The 16,686-nt window shown below is 43.9% G+C and overlaps 1 protein-coding gene across 5 annotated transcripts in view; it reads left to right on the top strand.

Annotated features, from left to right (window-relative positions):
• The window catches only part of THADA (THADA armadillo repeat containing), a 202,531-nt gene that overhangs the window by 95,744 nt on the left and 90,101 nt on the right, over positions 1 to 16,686 (top strand). For all 5 annotated transcript variants that reach the window (XR_015051759.1, XM_085857381.1, XM_085857382.1 and 2 more), the window contains 7 exons: positions 935 to 1,132; positions 3,375 to 3,815; positions 8,358 to 8,432; positions 9,129 to 9,477; positions 11,178 to 11,330; positions 12,329 to 12,438; positions 15,034 to 15,194. Coding sequence is in view for 4 of the 5 variants with exons in the window: in XM_085857381.1 (XP_085713507.1) it covers positions 935 to 1,132; positions 3,375 to 3,815; positions 8,358 to 8,432; positions 9,129 to 9,477; positions 11,178 to 11,330; positions 12,329 to 12,438; positions 15,034 to 15,194 (1,487 nt within the window). In the remaining variant the exon portion in view is untranslated. The remainder of the gene's footprint in view (positions 1 to 934; positions 1,133 to 3,374; positions 3,816 to 8,357; positions 8,433 to 9,128; positions 9,478 to 11,177; positions 11,331 to 12,328; positions 12,439 to 15,033; positions 15,195 to 16,686) is intronic.

Below are 16,686 nucleotides of genomic sequence, written 5' to 3'. Positions count from 1 at the left end.
TATATTTAAATATATATATATATATACATTTTTTTTTTTTTGCATGCCTGGTGTTGGCGCAGTGGTTAGGGCAGCGGCTTGGGATCCAAGAGGTCCTGAGTTCAAGCCCCGTTGGGCCACTGAATTAATACACCAGGGGGTTGACTCAGCCTGTCATCCTTCCGAGGTCGGCGAAATGAGTACCAGTGTACTGGGCCGGTGTATACCCCGGTTAAAATAGGTGTACCATATCCCTGTGTCGTAAGAGGCGACCAGGGTTGCGTCAGGAAGGGCATCCGGCGTAAAACATGTGCCAAATCACTATGCGGATCATACGGATGATCCGCTGTGGCGACCCCTAACGGGAGCAGCCGAAAGAAGAAGAAGAAGAAGATATACATATTTTTTGCATAATTCTTGTATTTGTAGTTCCTATATATTGTAAAACAGGATTTCAGTTTATCTGTCACATTTTATGTATTATTTGTTTTGTAATGACACGATATAAATGGTTTTATACGGTTCTCATCTGCATTATTATTCAGCACTAGAAGCTGGAACGGCCAGGGGGATTATGTTGTTATCCTTATTCAAACGTGTAATTCAAAACACCTCATTGCACTGGAAAAATGTGGGGAACAGGAATACTGTAAATGCTGTAATGTAAAGGGAGGGGACTTGCAATACCTTCCCCCACCTGGAGCAGTGCTACATGATGCACATTTACATGAAGAACTGCGTCCCCCCCCCTTCCACACTCCCCCAAGATCATCAGCAAAGATAAAAACACCCCTTTGCACTAATTGGGGTCATGATGATCCTATGTAGCAAGTCTGGATGTAATCGGTTCAGAGCTGTACGAGGAGTAGCGCAACAAACAAACGCACGAACACCGGTCCATGAATTCTCGTAAGGATATGCCGAATAACGGAGGACTCTTTCTCCGTGTGTTTAGGCCGATGGTGTGGCTGAGAATGCACGGTCCTCTCTACGTTTACTCCTGGACTTGCACCAGCAGGAGTGTGTTGCCGATCACAAAGCAAGCTGTCAACTTTTCCTCTCGCTTTTGGGTCGAGCCTTCAAACTGCCTGGCCAGGCCAGGGGTCGGCTCGCACTACTCTGCATCCTTGTCCCACATGTTGGTGCACAGGTGGTGAGTTCCACATCAGGCGGGTGTCATTATACCTCGGTGAGTGAGAGCATTAGTCAAGCAAAATAATAGGCCCAATACTTCTACGTCTCAGCTGCGCCTTGCCTTTGGAAATGAGGACGCATCAGGTGACTTTTCCTTTTGATCCCAGGATGACACAATTCAAGTGGGATTTGGTAGGATGGCCTTGATAAATCTTCACTGTGGCTAGAAAAGGAGGTAGTCACCAATTTTGTTCATAATCCCATGCTTAGATTCAATTAACGGTCAAACAGATTGTTTCGGGGTTTTTTTTTGCCTCCACATTGCCCTTCTTGTGGACAGCAATGACGTTTGCTGACTTCCGTATAGAGGGGAGGTGGCCAAAGGTGAATGACACACTGAGTAGGGTAGATGGAGGGAAAGCTGGAATGGCGGGGCAGGATTTGAGAATAGAGGCAATGATTCCATCTGGGCCCGTTGCCGAAGCAGGGTCAAGGCCAGATAGAACCTTCTCTATCTTGTCAGGTGAGAAGGACACATAATCCAGTCGTAAGTGGGTACGCAGTGGTAAGATGGGGACATAATGGGATGGGATGCGTACATGAGATTTAGAGGCAAAGATAGAGTTTAGACTTTCTGCCTTATCTAAGGCAGAGTCTGCAGTACGGATGTTTGAGGTGAGGTGAGGGGCAGGACGGAGGTGGAGCATACTCCGCAGTCAGATTTGACAAGGCACTGCCATGACTTGGGGGGAAGAAGACTGGTCGGAGAGGTTGGCCTTGAGATTTGTGAGACGATGCTCTTTGGCTTGCCTTGGGATGGATACACACTTGTTACGAGTCATGCAGAATGAACAGGGTGGAGACCTCTATGTCTGGAGGATGGATAGAAAAGTCGCAGACAGGTTGGAATAAACTGGTGAATGAGAGAAAATAGACTTTTGTGAAAATATTCTCAGACAGAATCAATACCACATGCTGTGGAGATGGTGTGACATTCCTTTTATGACAGGGCACATTGAAGTGTTTGCCAGTTGGCTTGTTCGAATAGTTCCATTCCGCACCATTGAGGATACTCCCTGACAATAGCCAGAGAGATGTGGGCTTTGAGAGGAAAGTGATCAGAAGAGCCAATAAGGACAGAAGAGGAACAAGAGAGATTGCATGCGGAAGCAGAGGAGGGGGAGAGCTGGGCCTCATGCAGAGGAGGGGGGAGCCATGCGGAGGAGGGAGAGGAGCCGGGCATGGGACACGCATTGGGAAGGGGGGGCATGGGACACGCATCGGGAAGGGGGGGGCATGGGACACGCATCGGGAGGGGGGCATGGATGCGCATCAGGGGGTGGGGGGCATTAGATGTGCGTGGAGTAAATATTTGGAAGAGTTCATGGTTGTGTGCTGGTAATCTGTGAAAACTGAACTTTTCTTGATGCTTAATTCTGTTGAAGAAGACAGACATTGTGACAGGGTTGAAATGAATGATTATTGCAAGCAAGGGGAGAGGTGCTTTAAATTTGGGGGGCGGGGGGTGATCTATGGACTGAGCATTTGCATGATCACCAAATTTGTGAAATTTATTGGGTGAAGAAGAAGAGGAAAAGATGAGACGAGGAAGAATAAAACGTGTGGTGGTCGTGTTCGAGAGATTTGAGAAATAATTCAGCTTTCAGTGACATTTTAAAATGTTTCAAAGACAGAAGCAAATTTGTTCTAAAAGGAGGTATTGAGATTGAAATGGATAAAGAATGAGCAAAAGAAGGAAATGACAGGCAGAATGAGTTGGTGATTATTATTCCGCCCCTCCCCCCACCCCCCATGTTAAATGAATTTTTGTTTTATTAATGAAGATGGGGAAGTACAGGGTGGGCCCATGTATCTATTCCTGGTTTTGAACCCCTGTAATTCTGTTGCGAAGAAACGAAATTGAACAAAATATTTACAGGATATATGTCGAGTACGTATTTCAAGTTGTTTTTTTGTGGGAATCTTCTCTTTGAGCTTTCACAAAGCAGGTAAAATCTAACAACCACCACTCTCATACACTCAGCTCAGTCCTTCTCAACACAACGGCCCTGGGAGAGGGTGGACGATGCTAACCCTAATTCCAGTTCTTACTTGTCCAAATGATGTTGGCTTAATGTTTGTTATTCGGAATTTGATGAACCTGTCATATTGCATAATATACGTGGCCAAGAGATTTATTTATTTCATAAACCATCAGATGATACACGCTTCCCGAAAAATGCCAACACCCTCTTCCCCAGGTTATGGATACTTTCAAGAACCTTCCAGAACAGATCTTGAATTGTTTGGCCACTAATTATTTGGCGCCAGCTGCAGCCGATCTCTATAAGGTCCTTCTGCTGCAGCAAAGGCGGGAGTGGATCCATGCACAGCGATCCGATTTGGTGTCACCCGACTCGACTACGCGAACAGATTCTTGCCTCAATGAGCAGCATCGCCTTCAACCGACGCAGAACTCCCAAAGCTCAATGAAAGCATTTCAGCAGGAGATCGGTCTCTGTCATGGTTCAGAAACATGTACAATGACGGTGAAAGCTCATGAAGATGACCGAGAACCTGGAGAAAGGCGTACTCATTTGTGGACCACTTATTGGCTGGAAATGGTAACCTCAGGGCTCAGCGCTGCTATTGTTCAACTTCAGCAGAAAACTTCCCAAGACTTGCTGCCACACACTCTGAAGGTGAACTATTAGCTGCTAGTGATTTGTTGATTGTCCATTAGCTTGCATTTTAAACAAATTGCCGAAACGAAAACACTGGAATGTTCAACCCCTTCGCCCTTAACCTTCCCCTCTCCGTGCACCTTCTCCCAATTTTGTTTCCCCTTTTTTTTTTTCTCCTTCCTCTCCCTTCCATCTCTCATTTTTTTTTTCCTTTGTTTATTCCTCCTCCCCACTCACCCCACACCCCCTTCCTGCTTTCTTATTGCTGACTTTTGATGTCTGAACATTTTCATAATGTCGTTGAAAACTCACTCAACTGCATTGTGGGTAGCCACAATTTGCAAACACAACACAAGTTTGATTTTTGTTGTTGTTGTTGTTGTTGTTGTTGCATCTGTGAAACTATTGTATTCCTTGTTACCTCCAGCACTGAAGGTGAAGGACGTTATGTTTTCACCCCTGTCTGTTTGTCTTTGACTATTGGGTCACCAAAATAGGTGACCCTTATTGTCAGTAATTCTGTCTGTTTGGATGTTTGTTTGTTTGTCACAAGCATAATTGGGCGGACTCGTAAACGTGGGCAGATTTTGACCAAACTCGGGTGGTAGGTACATCTTATGACCGAGTGCTTTGAAAATTGTGATGGTTGCTAGGGACGCTTTGGTTCCCTAGCAACAACCGAAAAATCTTCAAAATCGGTACCGTTCACGCGAAATCAATTCCGAAAGCCATTATCCCACATAGGGTTATGAAATTTGGCACGAATGATCTACAGGTGATGCTCTATCAAATATATTCCGGTTTTTGTGATATACGGAATACTTTACCCGCAGCGCCCCCTACAATTAGGGTATGCGCGAAAATTGGCAAAAATTGAAGGCCCCCTAGCGACCAGGTGAGTGCATCGATACGAATGAAACTTTGCAGGTTCATGGTACTCAATGAGTACTACAACTTTGCCTCAGGAAATATTGACCAATTTCGCTTAGGTTAGGGGTCAAAGGTCAATTAGTGCAAAAATCGATAATATGCGAGAGCTGGAGATGCCTTTGCGCCAAATGCTACTCCTCCTAGGGTTATGGTCGGATGGTCATGAAAATTCACACTAATCGTCTGGAATACATTGTGCACAAACGATCGAGCCGGATTTTCGATTTATATCTTTTTTCACCCACAGCACCCCCTCGAACTTTGGGGATTTCCGATTTCAAACCGCATTTTCTGTACTTTTCATTCAAATGGATACCGAGTAGTTATCAGTAGATGGAACTGGATGAGATTTGGTATGCATAATGTTAAGGTGATTGTCTATCCGCTATATGACATCCATTTTGTTCTATATCTCATAGTTTCCAAATGGCAACCCTCTCAACGTGGTGTCCGAGGGCCATTGAGCATTCCCGCTGAAAATTGAAAGTACACTAGCTCCAATACTGTTGAACCGAATCGAATGAATCTTTACACGCTTATAGACCGTAATGAGAACTACAACTTTGCTCATTTGCATAATGACCTATCTCAAGTAGGTCAGGGGTCAAAGGTCAATAAGTTCATTTTTTGGTCGAAATTACCATTCAAGGCACCCTTGCTCCTACACGGATTAACCGATACAAATGAAAATTCACAGGTACATAGTACTCAATGAGTACAACAACTTTGCTTCAGGACATATTGACCTATCTCGGCTTGGTCAGGGGTCAAAGGTCAATGAGTGCATTTTTCTGGCAAAATGACCATTCAAAGCCCCCTTGCTCATACACGGGTTAACCGATACGAATGAAAGTTCACAGGTACATAGTACTCAATGGGTACTACAACTTTGCTTCAGGACATATTGACCTTTCTTGGCTAAGTCAGGAGTCAAAGGTCAATGAGTGCATTGTTTGGGCAAAATGGCCATTCAAAGCCCCCATGCTCATACACGGGTTAACCGATTCGATTGTAATTTCGTAAGTACTTAGTACTAGATTAACTCAGATCAGGGGTCAAAGGTCATCAGATGCTCGGCGACCCATGGCCGCCTACCGGCTTGTCTATCTATTTGTCTGTTTGTGTACAGGATATTTCAAAAGGCTGTGGACAGATTCGGATGAAATTTGGTGGACAGGTTTGGTGTGTGACAAGGACGAACTGATTCGATTTTAGTGAAGATCAGAATCCGGATCAGGATCTGATAATTTTTAAAGTGATTCTTCACCATTGATAGATGGGGCTAAAAACAATATATTTATTGGGCCTGACATGTTCTATTGGATCAGGCATTGCGTGGTGGAGTTATGCGCTCTACTGAGTGCCCTTCCAGTTACCGCTGCAACCAAAGATGGAAGGAGGTGATGTTTTCACCCCTGTTTGTTTGTTTGATTGTGTGCAGGATATCTCAAAAAAGTTGTGGACAAATATAAAGGAAATTTGGCGGAGAGTTTGGGTGTGTGACAAGGACAAATTGATTAGATTTTGCTGAATGTCCGGATCCTGATCCGACTTCTAGAATTTTTTTTGGTGATTCTTCACCATTGAGAGATCGGACTAAACCGATATAGAGCACGATATCTCAAAAGGTTGCGGACGGATTCGGACGAAACTTGGTGGACAGGTTGGGTGTGGAACACGGACGAATGGATTTGATTTTGGTGAAGATCTGAATCCAGATACGAAATATTTTTAATTTCTAAAGTCATTCTTCACCGTTGCGGGATGAGGCAAAAAACGATACATCACATGATATTTTAAAAATGTATTGGGACCGATATGTTCTACTGTTTCAGGCATCGCGTGGCGGAGGTACGCACTCTACCAAGTGCCCTTCTAGCTTATTATGAGTTTCCTTTAAAATTTACATCATGCAAGGTCTTTTTGGCAGGGAATTTTGAGATTCATTTGACCAATGAACTTGCCCTCTTTGTCGGTGCTTCATTAGGTCAGCACATGATGCTCAATCTCCTTCACGGTGAAGTACCTTAAAGATCTTAATGTCAGCTCTTTTGGAGTCAACTGATATCCCTTGTATTTTGCAAGTTTTCATCAGTAAAGGAGTTGAGTTTGGGGATTGGACATAGAAACCAAGATGAGAAAAAAAAAATACCTGTTGCTTACTTTGAGTACACTGGTGCGATGAAGCTTCTGCAGCTGGATCCTTCTCCATCCCTTGGCATTCGACTGACGTGCACACGACTCCAATGCCTTGTGCAGCTGTGTGCAAGTCGGCTTCGGTGTTGGTCGAAGAAGTGAGCTGCATAATCGGAGGTGGCGTACAGAGGTGCAGTCGCATTGCAGGCTCGCATTCCTAGCAGGGTGCCAACCTTTGGGAGCAGCTGATGCCGAGGAATTTTTTTTTTTCATACTTTTGGGGAAGTGCTTCAAATCAAATGAACTGATATTTTGGTTGGTGATGCCTGAAATCCCCCCAGCCCCCCATCTCCTATCCCCCACCCCACCACTGCCATGTTTGTTTTGTTGCTTGCATTGTCCTACGGAGTGGGTTGGCTTTCGTTATTAATTATTTGTTGATTAAATTGTTTCAGCACCTATTTTTGAGAAGTGAAGGTCAATTTCATAGGATGTTCACTGCTCAGCTGGCAGAACTTGTAAAAATGTGATCTTGATGGTTTTGTTTCGCTTCTGATTTTTAATCTTCACCCATCATGACCCTAAAATGTGATCATGAATCATTCCCACACTTTTTGCTCACCATCAGGCTCTCTGTTACTCCAAAATGTTACCAGTATTTTGTTAAAAATATAAATGCATCACTCTCGACTTCTGCTAGCTCTTCGTACCCTCTTTCTTCGAACCCTTAACCAACGATGGGCTACCCTGTACCCCTCAGCAACTTGGTAGCCATCCAAGCAATGTAATCCCAAAAACCGATATTGGTTCACGAGTCAGTAAGTGACCACTATATTCATTATGGGTGTCTGTCGGTCTGTCTGTCTGTCCCGAGCATAGATCCGTGGGTTTTGATCTGATCTTGATAAGATTTTGGTGGGAGGTTTATATCATGATCTCGTTGTGTTTTCCTGAGAATGGGCGTGCTGCGCCCATTATGCGCGGAGCCAAGCCCAAAAAACATGTGTTTTTAGGGGGTAGCCGGTTTCAAGTTACATCTTCTCCGAGGGGGTTTGTCGAATCTGGCAGGGGTTTCGTTATTTGGTTAGCCAAATGGCACCTGCATAGCCCCACGGAGCTCGATTTTTCATTTTCGTCCCAAGGTCAAGGTCACAAGGTCACGAACTTAGAAAATGTCAAAAAAAATCAATAAACTGGGCATATCGAGCTCCTCGGGTTTTCAACTGTTTCGAATGAAAGTTGGTATGTAAGTAGTGCTCTTCGAGTACTACAACTTTCATCATTTACGTTTTTCCCGATTCCCGCCAGTTTGCCCGTGGCGTCCCCTCGAAGGTCAAAAAATAAAAAAGGCGAACCGTGTACATTGCTCGTGAACCATCGCCGTCTCCAGACTTGTCTTTATACAGTACTTCACGAATCCGTCCATGTTTTACTTTGTCCATGTACTTATCAATCTCTCTGTGAATCTTTAATGCCAACATCGACCTGTTTCAGGTTTTCCCAGAAGCGCTGGCACCAATGAGCGAACGCTTTGCTGGACCCAAGTTTTTGCAGGCCTGGTTAAACCTGGTACGTTTGCACGACACCAATCTAGCATGAGAATTTTGAAACCATTATACCTCCTGTGTCGATGTGCTTTTGACAAAATGTACATTCTTATTCCGCTTATGTTTTTTGTCTCAACATATATTGCAAAGTCATCTGAAAATAATTGTTTAACACATCATCAAGACAACAATGGCACTCGCGAGAGCGCACACCTCCGCCAGGCTGAACAGTTTACGTTTTGTTTCCCACTGATGGGCCGGATCCGGATCCGGATCTGGATCCGGATCTCATTCAAAATCTAATCGGCTTGTTTTTGTCCCGAACCAACTCGTCCTCTGGTTTTGTCATAACTCGTCCACAACTTTTTTAGATTCCGTGTACTGTATCATTTTTGGCCCCATCCCTCAATGGTGAAGAATCACTTAAAAAAAAGAAAAATTGATTCGCGTATCCGGATCCAGATTCAGATTATCACCAAAATTGAAACAATTCTTCCTTGCCACGCACCCAAGCTGCCCACCAAGTTTCATCCGAATTTGTTAATAACTTTTTGAGATATCGTGCTCACGGATAAACAGACAGACAGAGGTGAAAACATAACCTCCGTCCATTATTATGAATGGTTTATTGTTGTAATTATCTGTGCACACGGGGAAACAATGTCAACATTGAGGCTTCCATTTGTGATTTTTTTTTATTTTTTATTGTGCATTGTAGATGACAGTTTCCGCTTCAGTGCTGCCTGCATCGCAGAGTGATCAAAATATCGACACCCGCTTGCTCCTTGGCCTTGCTCACTCGAACGACGATATCCGCGCATCGGCCTTCGAGTTGCTCTCATCCAGGCCTTTGGCCTCTTCCGGACGGGGCTTATTCTACGTCTTCCTTCGGCGTAACCTCTCCCGTGGCTCGGCGCCATTCCGGCAAAGAATCCAGACGTCAGCACGAAGAGCCTTCACCAGAGTCCGAGACAACAGCTTGTCCTCGTTGAGGACGGTTGGCAAGAAAAAGGCGAGACACCTTCACATTGAGCCTGACTGGGATAAAGAACTGAAGAGCAGCACAGGTGCGTCAACTTTCCAATTGTTTTGACGGTTACACGTCTAAATCTGTGCAAGCCGACAAAGCCTCAAGCCATGGCAAGGATATTTTCACCTCTTTTCCCTGTAGAATACTTATTTGCAGTAATATGGCAGCGATGATATTCAACTTTGCAGCTCCACACATGAAAATCTACAAAATATCATTGTCGCAATTTCCGATTATTCTCCACGAATCATTGGCTCGAGTATTCTGCAAGAAATCATTTTTACTGCGTTAATATTTTATTGGATCACGTCGTGCAATAACGCGAGCTCAGGCACCTCTTTTTCAATCGACAGACTTTACAGAAGGTCGACGACAGACTCTGTGCTGGGTGTCCATCGGGCAAGCTCTTCCAAAACTTCCGCCATTTTTGGATTCGTAATAAATAGAGATAGCCCCTTGTGATTTGATTCGAGATTTGAAATCACAGTTTTGACTGGCCCACCAATAAAGAGTGGCCCATAATCTTTTTTTTACATATCTTTATTCTGTCCAAGATATTCAAGAGAACAAAAAATTGGCATTTGTGATTTAACAACAGGAAAAAAAAGTTCTACTCCCACCCCACCCCTCCCCCTCCATCTATCTCCCCCACCCTTCTCCATCCACTCCCACCCTATCCCAATGCAAATTCCTCTCCGTTGTTGAATGTGACAATCAACTTGTAAAATTGATGCAAAAGCCTGAAATTGAACCGAGGTAGAGCTAGGTGCAAGAAATTACCAGGTCCTGGGGTTAGCCAAACACAGAATTATTTTTCATGTCGGCTTTAAATTCCCCCGTCACTTCCCTTGCGGACCCAGTGCAGTCACTCCGGCTGCGGTTATCACTCATCCCGGGAGGAAAGTGTGAGTGCAATTAGTGGCAGGACCGTGCTAACCTGATTAGGGCCACTGACTGCAGGGTTAACCCTTGGGAGATGTAATGCGTAGTGTTGAGAGAGCGGCTGGGTGCAGCCTCGCCAGAGGAGGCTGTAAGGGAAAGTGTTGTTGAAGGTTTTTTGTAATTTTGAGGCCGTCTTAATGCCGCTAGGAAAGGTAATTACACCAAAAAAAGTTTTACTTGATGAAATTATCAAACTATCTCTTATTTTAACGGTGTGCCTGTCTTGGGCACTCGGCTTTTAAATTAATTATTTCCAATGTGTATATATATATATATATATATGTATATGTTTTTTTTTCTGTTTAACATTATATCATGAATTAATGGATTTAGGATATTCTGAAACCAGCAAATTAGGTTTTATGTTAAAACCATTCTGCTTAAGAACACTCGAATATGATGAGGAGGTGATCATTGCTCCACATGTCTGTGACACGCGTGCTGATGCTTCATTTGCCCACGTTCATACCACACACGCTATCATGTCGGTAGCTTCGACAGATAACATGCTCGATGGAATTCGCAATTGGGGTCACTTGGATTTTCTTGTCCTACAGACAGGATCCTATTCTCGTTTTAAGCTTTTGATGTTGCATTTGCAACCGAAGCTGTTCATGATGTAGCCTCCTATCAATGATATACAACTTATAAAGGCTCGATTATACAATGATACATTGATCCCAATTGTTTATATGTTTACTAAAATTCAGATACTTGATATGAATTTTTTTTTCCTACAGCATGTAGGATTGTAATCTTGTGCACAAAACGCATTTTCAACGCTTTGTTCTGCAGCCTGGATGGATTCTTTGTGGACACTTTGTATCGAGTCGCTCACACCCAATGCCTCTTACCAGCGTCTTCGTATGGCCATCCTCCTGCTTTCTGCTTTGCTGGAGACTCTGAGCTCCACTCCAATGCCTAACCGGAAGAAGGGCACACCGCCCGGTATGTGCACGAACAGTCCATTGTTTTAGTGTTTCAATACTCTCTCACTCGCCACCATGCGAGCTTCTTACAGCTAAGACACCTTGGATTACTATCCTTGTTTTAAACGTTTTTGCATAATTAACTTTTGATGTCGTGTTTTCTTGACCAAAACATTCAGCGGTAGTCGGTGGAGTAGGTGAGCTGTCACCGACACCCTGGCCAAATTGCAAATTCATGCTCCAACCTGTAGGGGGCACTGCATCAGTGTCACAGCTGTGCTCCCAGCAAATTATGCTACCCACAGCCATGTATTGCATACAGAAGAAGAAGGTGGTGGTGGTGGTAGAATCCTATGCTCATGATGGAGCAATCGGGGCATTCACAAGGCCCCTCAAATATTGGGTGGTCGCGCTAGACGACAATTATTCTCAGGTTTTCCGTCTGTCTGTCTGTTTGTATGTAATGGACAGCTCTGGAGGCCAGAGGAGTCAACCGATTTTGATGAAACTTGACCGGTAGGTTCATACCAAGATGTAGTTGTATGCTTTTGAGCACCGTTGCTATGGACGCCACCATTGCCAAGCAACGGGACTTTGAAATTTTTGAAAAAATTCGAAAAATATTTTTATATATTCTTTTTTGGAAAATCAAAAATCGCCTTCTGTGCTTTTATGCGCACTATAATCAACCTCTTTGTCAAAAAATTTCAGCCTGATCCATCAAAAAACTGTATGACTAGTATGCAATTATATAGCGACCACCCACGTCGCCTACCGGCTTGTAATGCAATATAACTCGCAGCACAGACATTTCATCCCAAAACTACTTGACTTTAAGTAGCTTGAAGGATCATACAGTTACTGTTAGAGTCTGGTTTGTTGATTCCTCCAGACATCCAATAATCGTTTCTGCAGGTTGATTGATTGCTAAAAAGTGGGGGGGGGGGAGGGGGGACACAGGTTATGTAATCATTGTTTGTCCTTTTCTAATTGCACACTCCATTGTGGTATGAACAGAAGATGTCAAAATGCTGTTGAAGTGGGCGTGGAGCAATGGATACTGGGATTTTTATTCCACACGGAGTCTCGGCGCATTGCTTTTCTGTATGCAGGATGGAACAGACGAGGTTAGTTGGAGTAATACGCTGTTTTCTCTTTTGCTTTGTTTCACCGCAGGTGTTCATTGTTCTGGTTGGTTTACTTAACCTCACTTATGGCTGTAGAGGAAATGCTTGTGCTTGCTTGATGTCTATTTCTAAATTGTACGTTGCTGCTTATATGACAGGATTGTCCAGAGGGTGGTGCACTTTACCTCTGTTCTGTCCGGTCTACGTTTGATTCCAGACGTGACGATAAACTGTCAGGTTGGTGATTTTCATGCGTCGTGTTGCATTGCAAAGGGTGCCGGACATCAACTGGATATTTATCCGGGTGGCGCGTCTGCTCGTATTAGTTACTGGACGTTCGAGTAGGCGAGTTATCGCCAGCACTCTTCTGAGCAAATTACAAATTCCTGTCCAAGTCAGCTCCAGTCAAACGTTGGGCTTGGCCAGTTGGTTTGGATGACGGATGGACCAAAACCTTCGCCCAATCTGTTAACAAAAGTAGTTGGTAGCAACAGCAGCAGCATGCTACTGCTTATGGTATGCCTTCCTCCTTTCTCCTTTCTTCATTCACCCATTGATGGTCTATTCACCTTAACATGATGAGATTGTTACCTCCGCCACCGAAGGTAGACAGAGGTTATGTTTTCACCCTGTCTGTTCATCCGTCTGTCTTTGAGCAGAATATCTCGGCAAAAAGTTGTGGGACAGATTCTGACGAAATTTGGTGGACAGGTTGGGTGTGTGATGAGGACAAAATTGGTTCGATTTTGGTGCAGACCCGAATGCGGATCCAGATACGAGAGTTTTGAAATTTTTATGAGTGACCATTGAAAAAAGCCTGGTGTTGGCTTAACATCTTAAGGTCTTGAGTTTTGAGCCCCTTTTGTGCCATTGAAATAACACCACATGGGTTGACCGAGCCTGACATCCTTCCGAGGTTGGCAAAATGAGAACTAGCTTACTGGTAACAGGGGCACTACATCAGCGGTACAGCTGCACTTCCAGAAAATGATGCAACCAGCAGCCACATGCTGCAAACAAAATAACAACCATTGAGAAATGGGGCCAAAAATGTCATACTCGTATGGCGTGATCTGTCAAAAAGTTATGGATGGATTATGACAAAACTTGGTCGAAGAGTTGCTTAGATGACAAGAACAAGCTGATTCGAGCTTGGTTCAGCTCCGGATCCAGTCTCTTGGTGGGATAGAAAATGTAAACTGTTCAGTCTGGCGGAGGTATGCACTCCACCGAGTGCCATTCTACATCGGTATTAAAAACACATACTGAACTATAAGGGCACTTTTCACCTGTGGACAGTTTTGCTGCTTTTGTTGATCCAACAAACTGTTTTTAGTCTGTTCTACATGGCACAATGCCAGCGTTGTACCAAATGAAGATGGCTTAGACTAGAGGTACGCACACTTGCCTCTAAGCTGCCGAGCCTGGTTTTGAAACCGGACCAAGCTGTATACTGTCGTCCTCGTGTTTCACAGGCAAGGTGATTCATCGATGTGTGTTCTGTCCCTCGGATGAACGTTAAACGGGCGTCCCATCTGCCGACATTAGTTGCTGGATGTTAAAGATCCCACGGTGTCCTTCGCAACGAGATGGTGAGTTATCACCGGCACCATGAACAAATTACAAATTCCTGCCTGAACCAGCAGAGGGCATTGCATCGGCGGCACAGTCAAACCTTCAGCCAATGATGCTACCCCGCAGACTTGTGCCGCGTTTCAAACGCAGAAGAACCAACTGAAGATGGTTATCCTGTATGCGGATAACAAACATTACGAGAGCTGGTACGTCATTGAGTACAAATTCAAAATAATTTTATCTTTATTTCGTCTTTCGGCGCCTGGCACGTATCCAGTTTTAAGAGGCAGCTACGTACTTCAAGATTTTGTTAGTTTTGGTACTTTGAGCCATCCTTATGGTGTACGTCAATCTCCGGTCCAAAGCACATTGTGTGCCATAATTTATACTAATGTGTTTGTTGTTCCACAGGAATGGGTACCGATTCAGTAACTATTGGGGAGCACGACAGGTAGATAATATGTGGTTTCCTTTAACTGGTATAACCAGTAAGTAGGAGTGTTCAGAGTCTAGTGGCGGTGATATGATTGAGGACTTTGAAGGATACCTCTGTTAGATCCCTCTTACCAATGTGACATGCAATAACCTTGGATGGAGATGGGAGAATCCCAGATGTTTAATGCAAGTCAGTTTTGTTGGTTTCTGCTTTACCAATCAATGGATCACTTATTTCGCCTTGATTAGGATGACTTGTCGTGATCCGTTCTTTGTTTGAGTCCAAGACATCCATACATTTAAGAGGTTTATAGGATCCAAGTCCTTTCCACTTTTGTCTTCAACTTCTTGAGGTTATCTACAACTACAACACCAGCATGTCCTTGACGTCCAAGTAAATCTGTCCCCATGGACTCTGTTACATTTTATCTAATCTTTTGCTTTGATGCATGGTATTTAACCTTTGGTAGAAACAGCTATGACTGGAGCATCAAAATTCAAGGTTGGTGATGCCATTAGGTTCTCAAGAGTTTCTTCATAAATGAGCTTTGTAGGACTGAGTGACGTGTCCTAATTACTTGCCAGGTGAGGGAGGCGGCGGCACATCTGCTCACCATCCACTGGCCAATTGAGGCTTTGCAGCGTGGTCAACGGGCAATTGAGACAGCGGCCTGGCTCATGCTCTGCAGCCCGAAGGCTCCAAAAGCTGAGGCTGGGGCTTTACTCTGCAAGTTTGTCTGTGAGAGGTGAGGTCATATACTAATAGAGCTCATAATTCCCTCTCCACCCACCCTCACCCTGGGTTTTGTTTGACCTTGAGTTTTAATGCCTAAGAAGTAGATACCATAATGTTCTCTTCTCGTTCTTTGGAAGTTTAATTGTTTTATTGTTGATTTATGGTGCCTCGCCCAGTAAAGAGAGTTGCTGGAGTTTAAACAACATCTGCGGAGACGATGCACATTTATAAAGAGCTCATCCTCGCCAGCTGAATCGCCCTTGTTACGCTTGTTCTTATCAGCAGGTTCCTCCTGTCGTGTTACTGATGGTCAGCTGTTAACCCCCTACCGCTTGTTCAAGTCTTGTCTTTTCAACCACAGCACCCCACTTCTAAACCCTTCACTCCCACACCCACCCACCAAAAACTCTCGAGCTCATGCGTCTCACTGGCCTTCCACTCCCTTGCCCTTGGCTCCCCGATGTCTGCAGCTTTTGGTGCAGGTTTCAGGTAATGTCACCCAATCTGGGCTATCTCATTCTGGCCTTGATAACCGTGCGCCTCCCATTTGCAGTGGAAGCCTGACCATTTTTACTCGGGTTCTGCAGGAAATGTCCATTTTCCTCGCTGGGTTACTTGGCACAAAAAGAGAGGGTTTCTCAGAGAACATTATCCCAAAATTCTTAGCCTTGGTGAAATGGCTTGCCCAAGCTGCCTTTAACGTTTGCTTAATCTGTGGATTAGCACCTTGTGCAGGTGTAAGAGGGGCTGGGGGAGATGGGGGAGGATTGCGATCAGCAATTCTGTTTCTTGGCTGTTCAGTTTGAACAGCTGACACTGGGGACAAAGAATTTGCCGTGGTGCTAATTCTCCTGGCATGGGGTACTTTGTGGGGGAATCGCATATCTTGCATATCTTCCTTTATTGCAGTCAGCAGATTATCAAGTTGACGATTGCATGCCGTGTTTTGTAGTTGATCCAAAATCCTGTAATCGACTGTTTGCATTTCCCCCATAGGTTTATATATATATATATATATATATATATATATATATATATATATATATATATATATATATATATATATATATATATATATATATATATATATATATATATATATACTGTAGTTTTGAGCAGACTTCAATTTCCTGCCGATTTCTGAACGTGTAAAAAGGTCATTCTTAATTTATTTTAGTCACAAGGAAGCAATTTCTTTATTGCAAATTTTACAACACGAGTGTAAAGCCCGTGAAATTGACGGGGCCAAGAGCAACCCCCCCCCCCACCCCAATCACCACGATCACAGCACAGTTGTAGAGAATATAAACTCACAGGCTTGTGGATTTACTTTTGTTTCATAAATAAAGTATAATTTTTTTTAGATCCTCCTGGAAGATCTCTAAGTCTGACTCACGTTGTTGTTCTTCATCTTCTTCTTGTGGACTTTTTTGTTTCACAGCCTACAGTTTTCATCGAAACTTCCTGAAACTTGGCATATATATGTAAAAATACCCCGCGCA

The sequence above is a fragment of the Eptatretus burgeri genome, chromosome 15 (assembly GCF_056783735.1).
Source record: "Eptatretus burgeri isolate ZD-2024b chromosome 15, Ebu_testis_v1, whole genome shotgun sequence".
NCBI lineage: Eukaryota > Metazoa > Chordata > Myxini > Myxiniformes > Myxinidae > Eptatretus > Eptatretus burgeri.
Note: the sequence above shows the minus strand (reverse complement) of the source record. Positions and strands in the feature narration are given on the sequence as shown.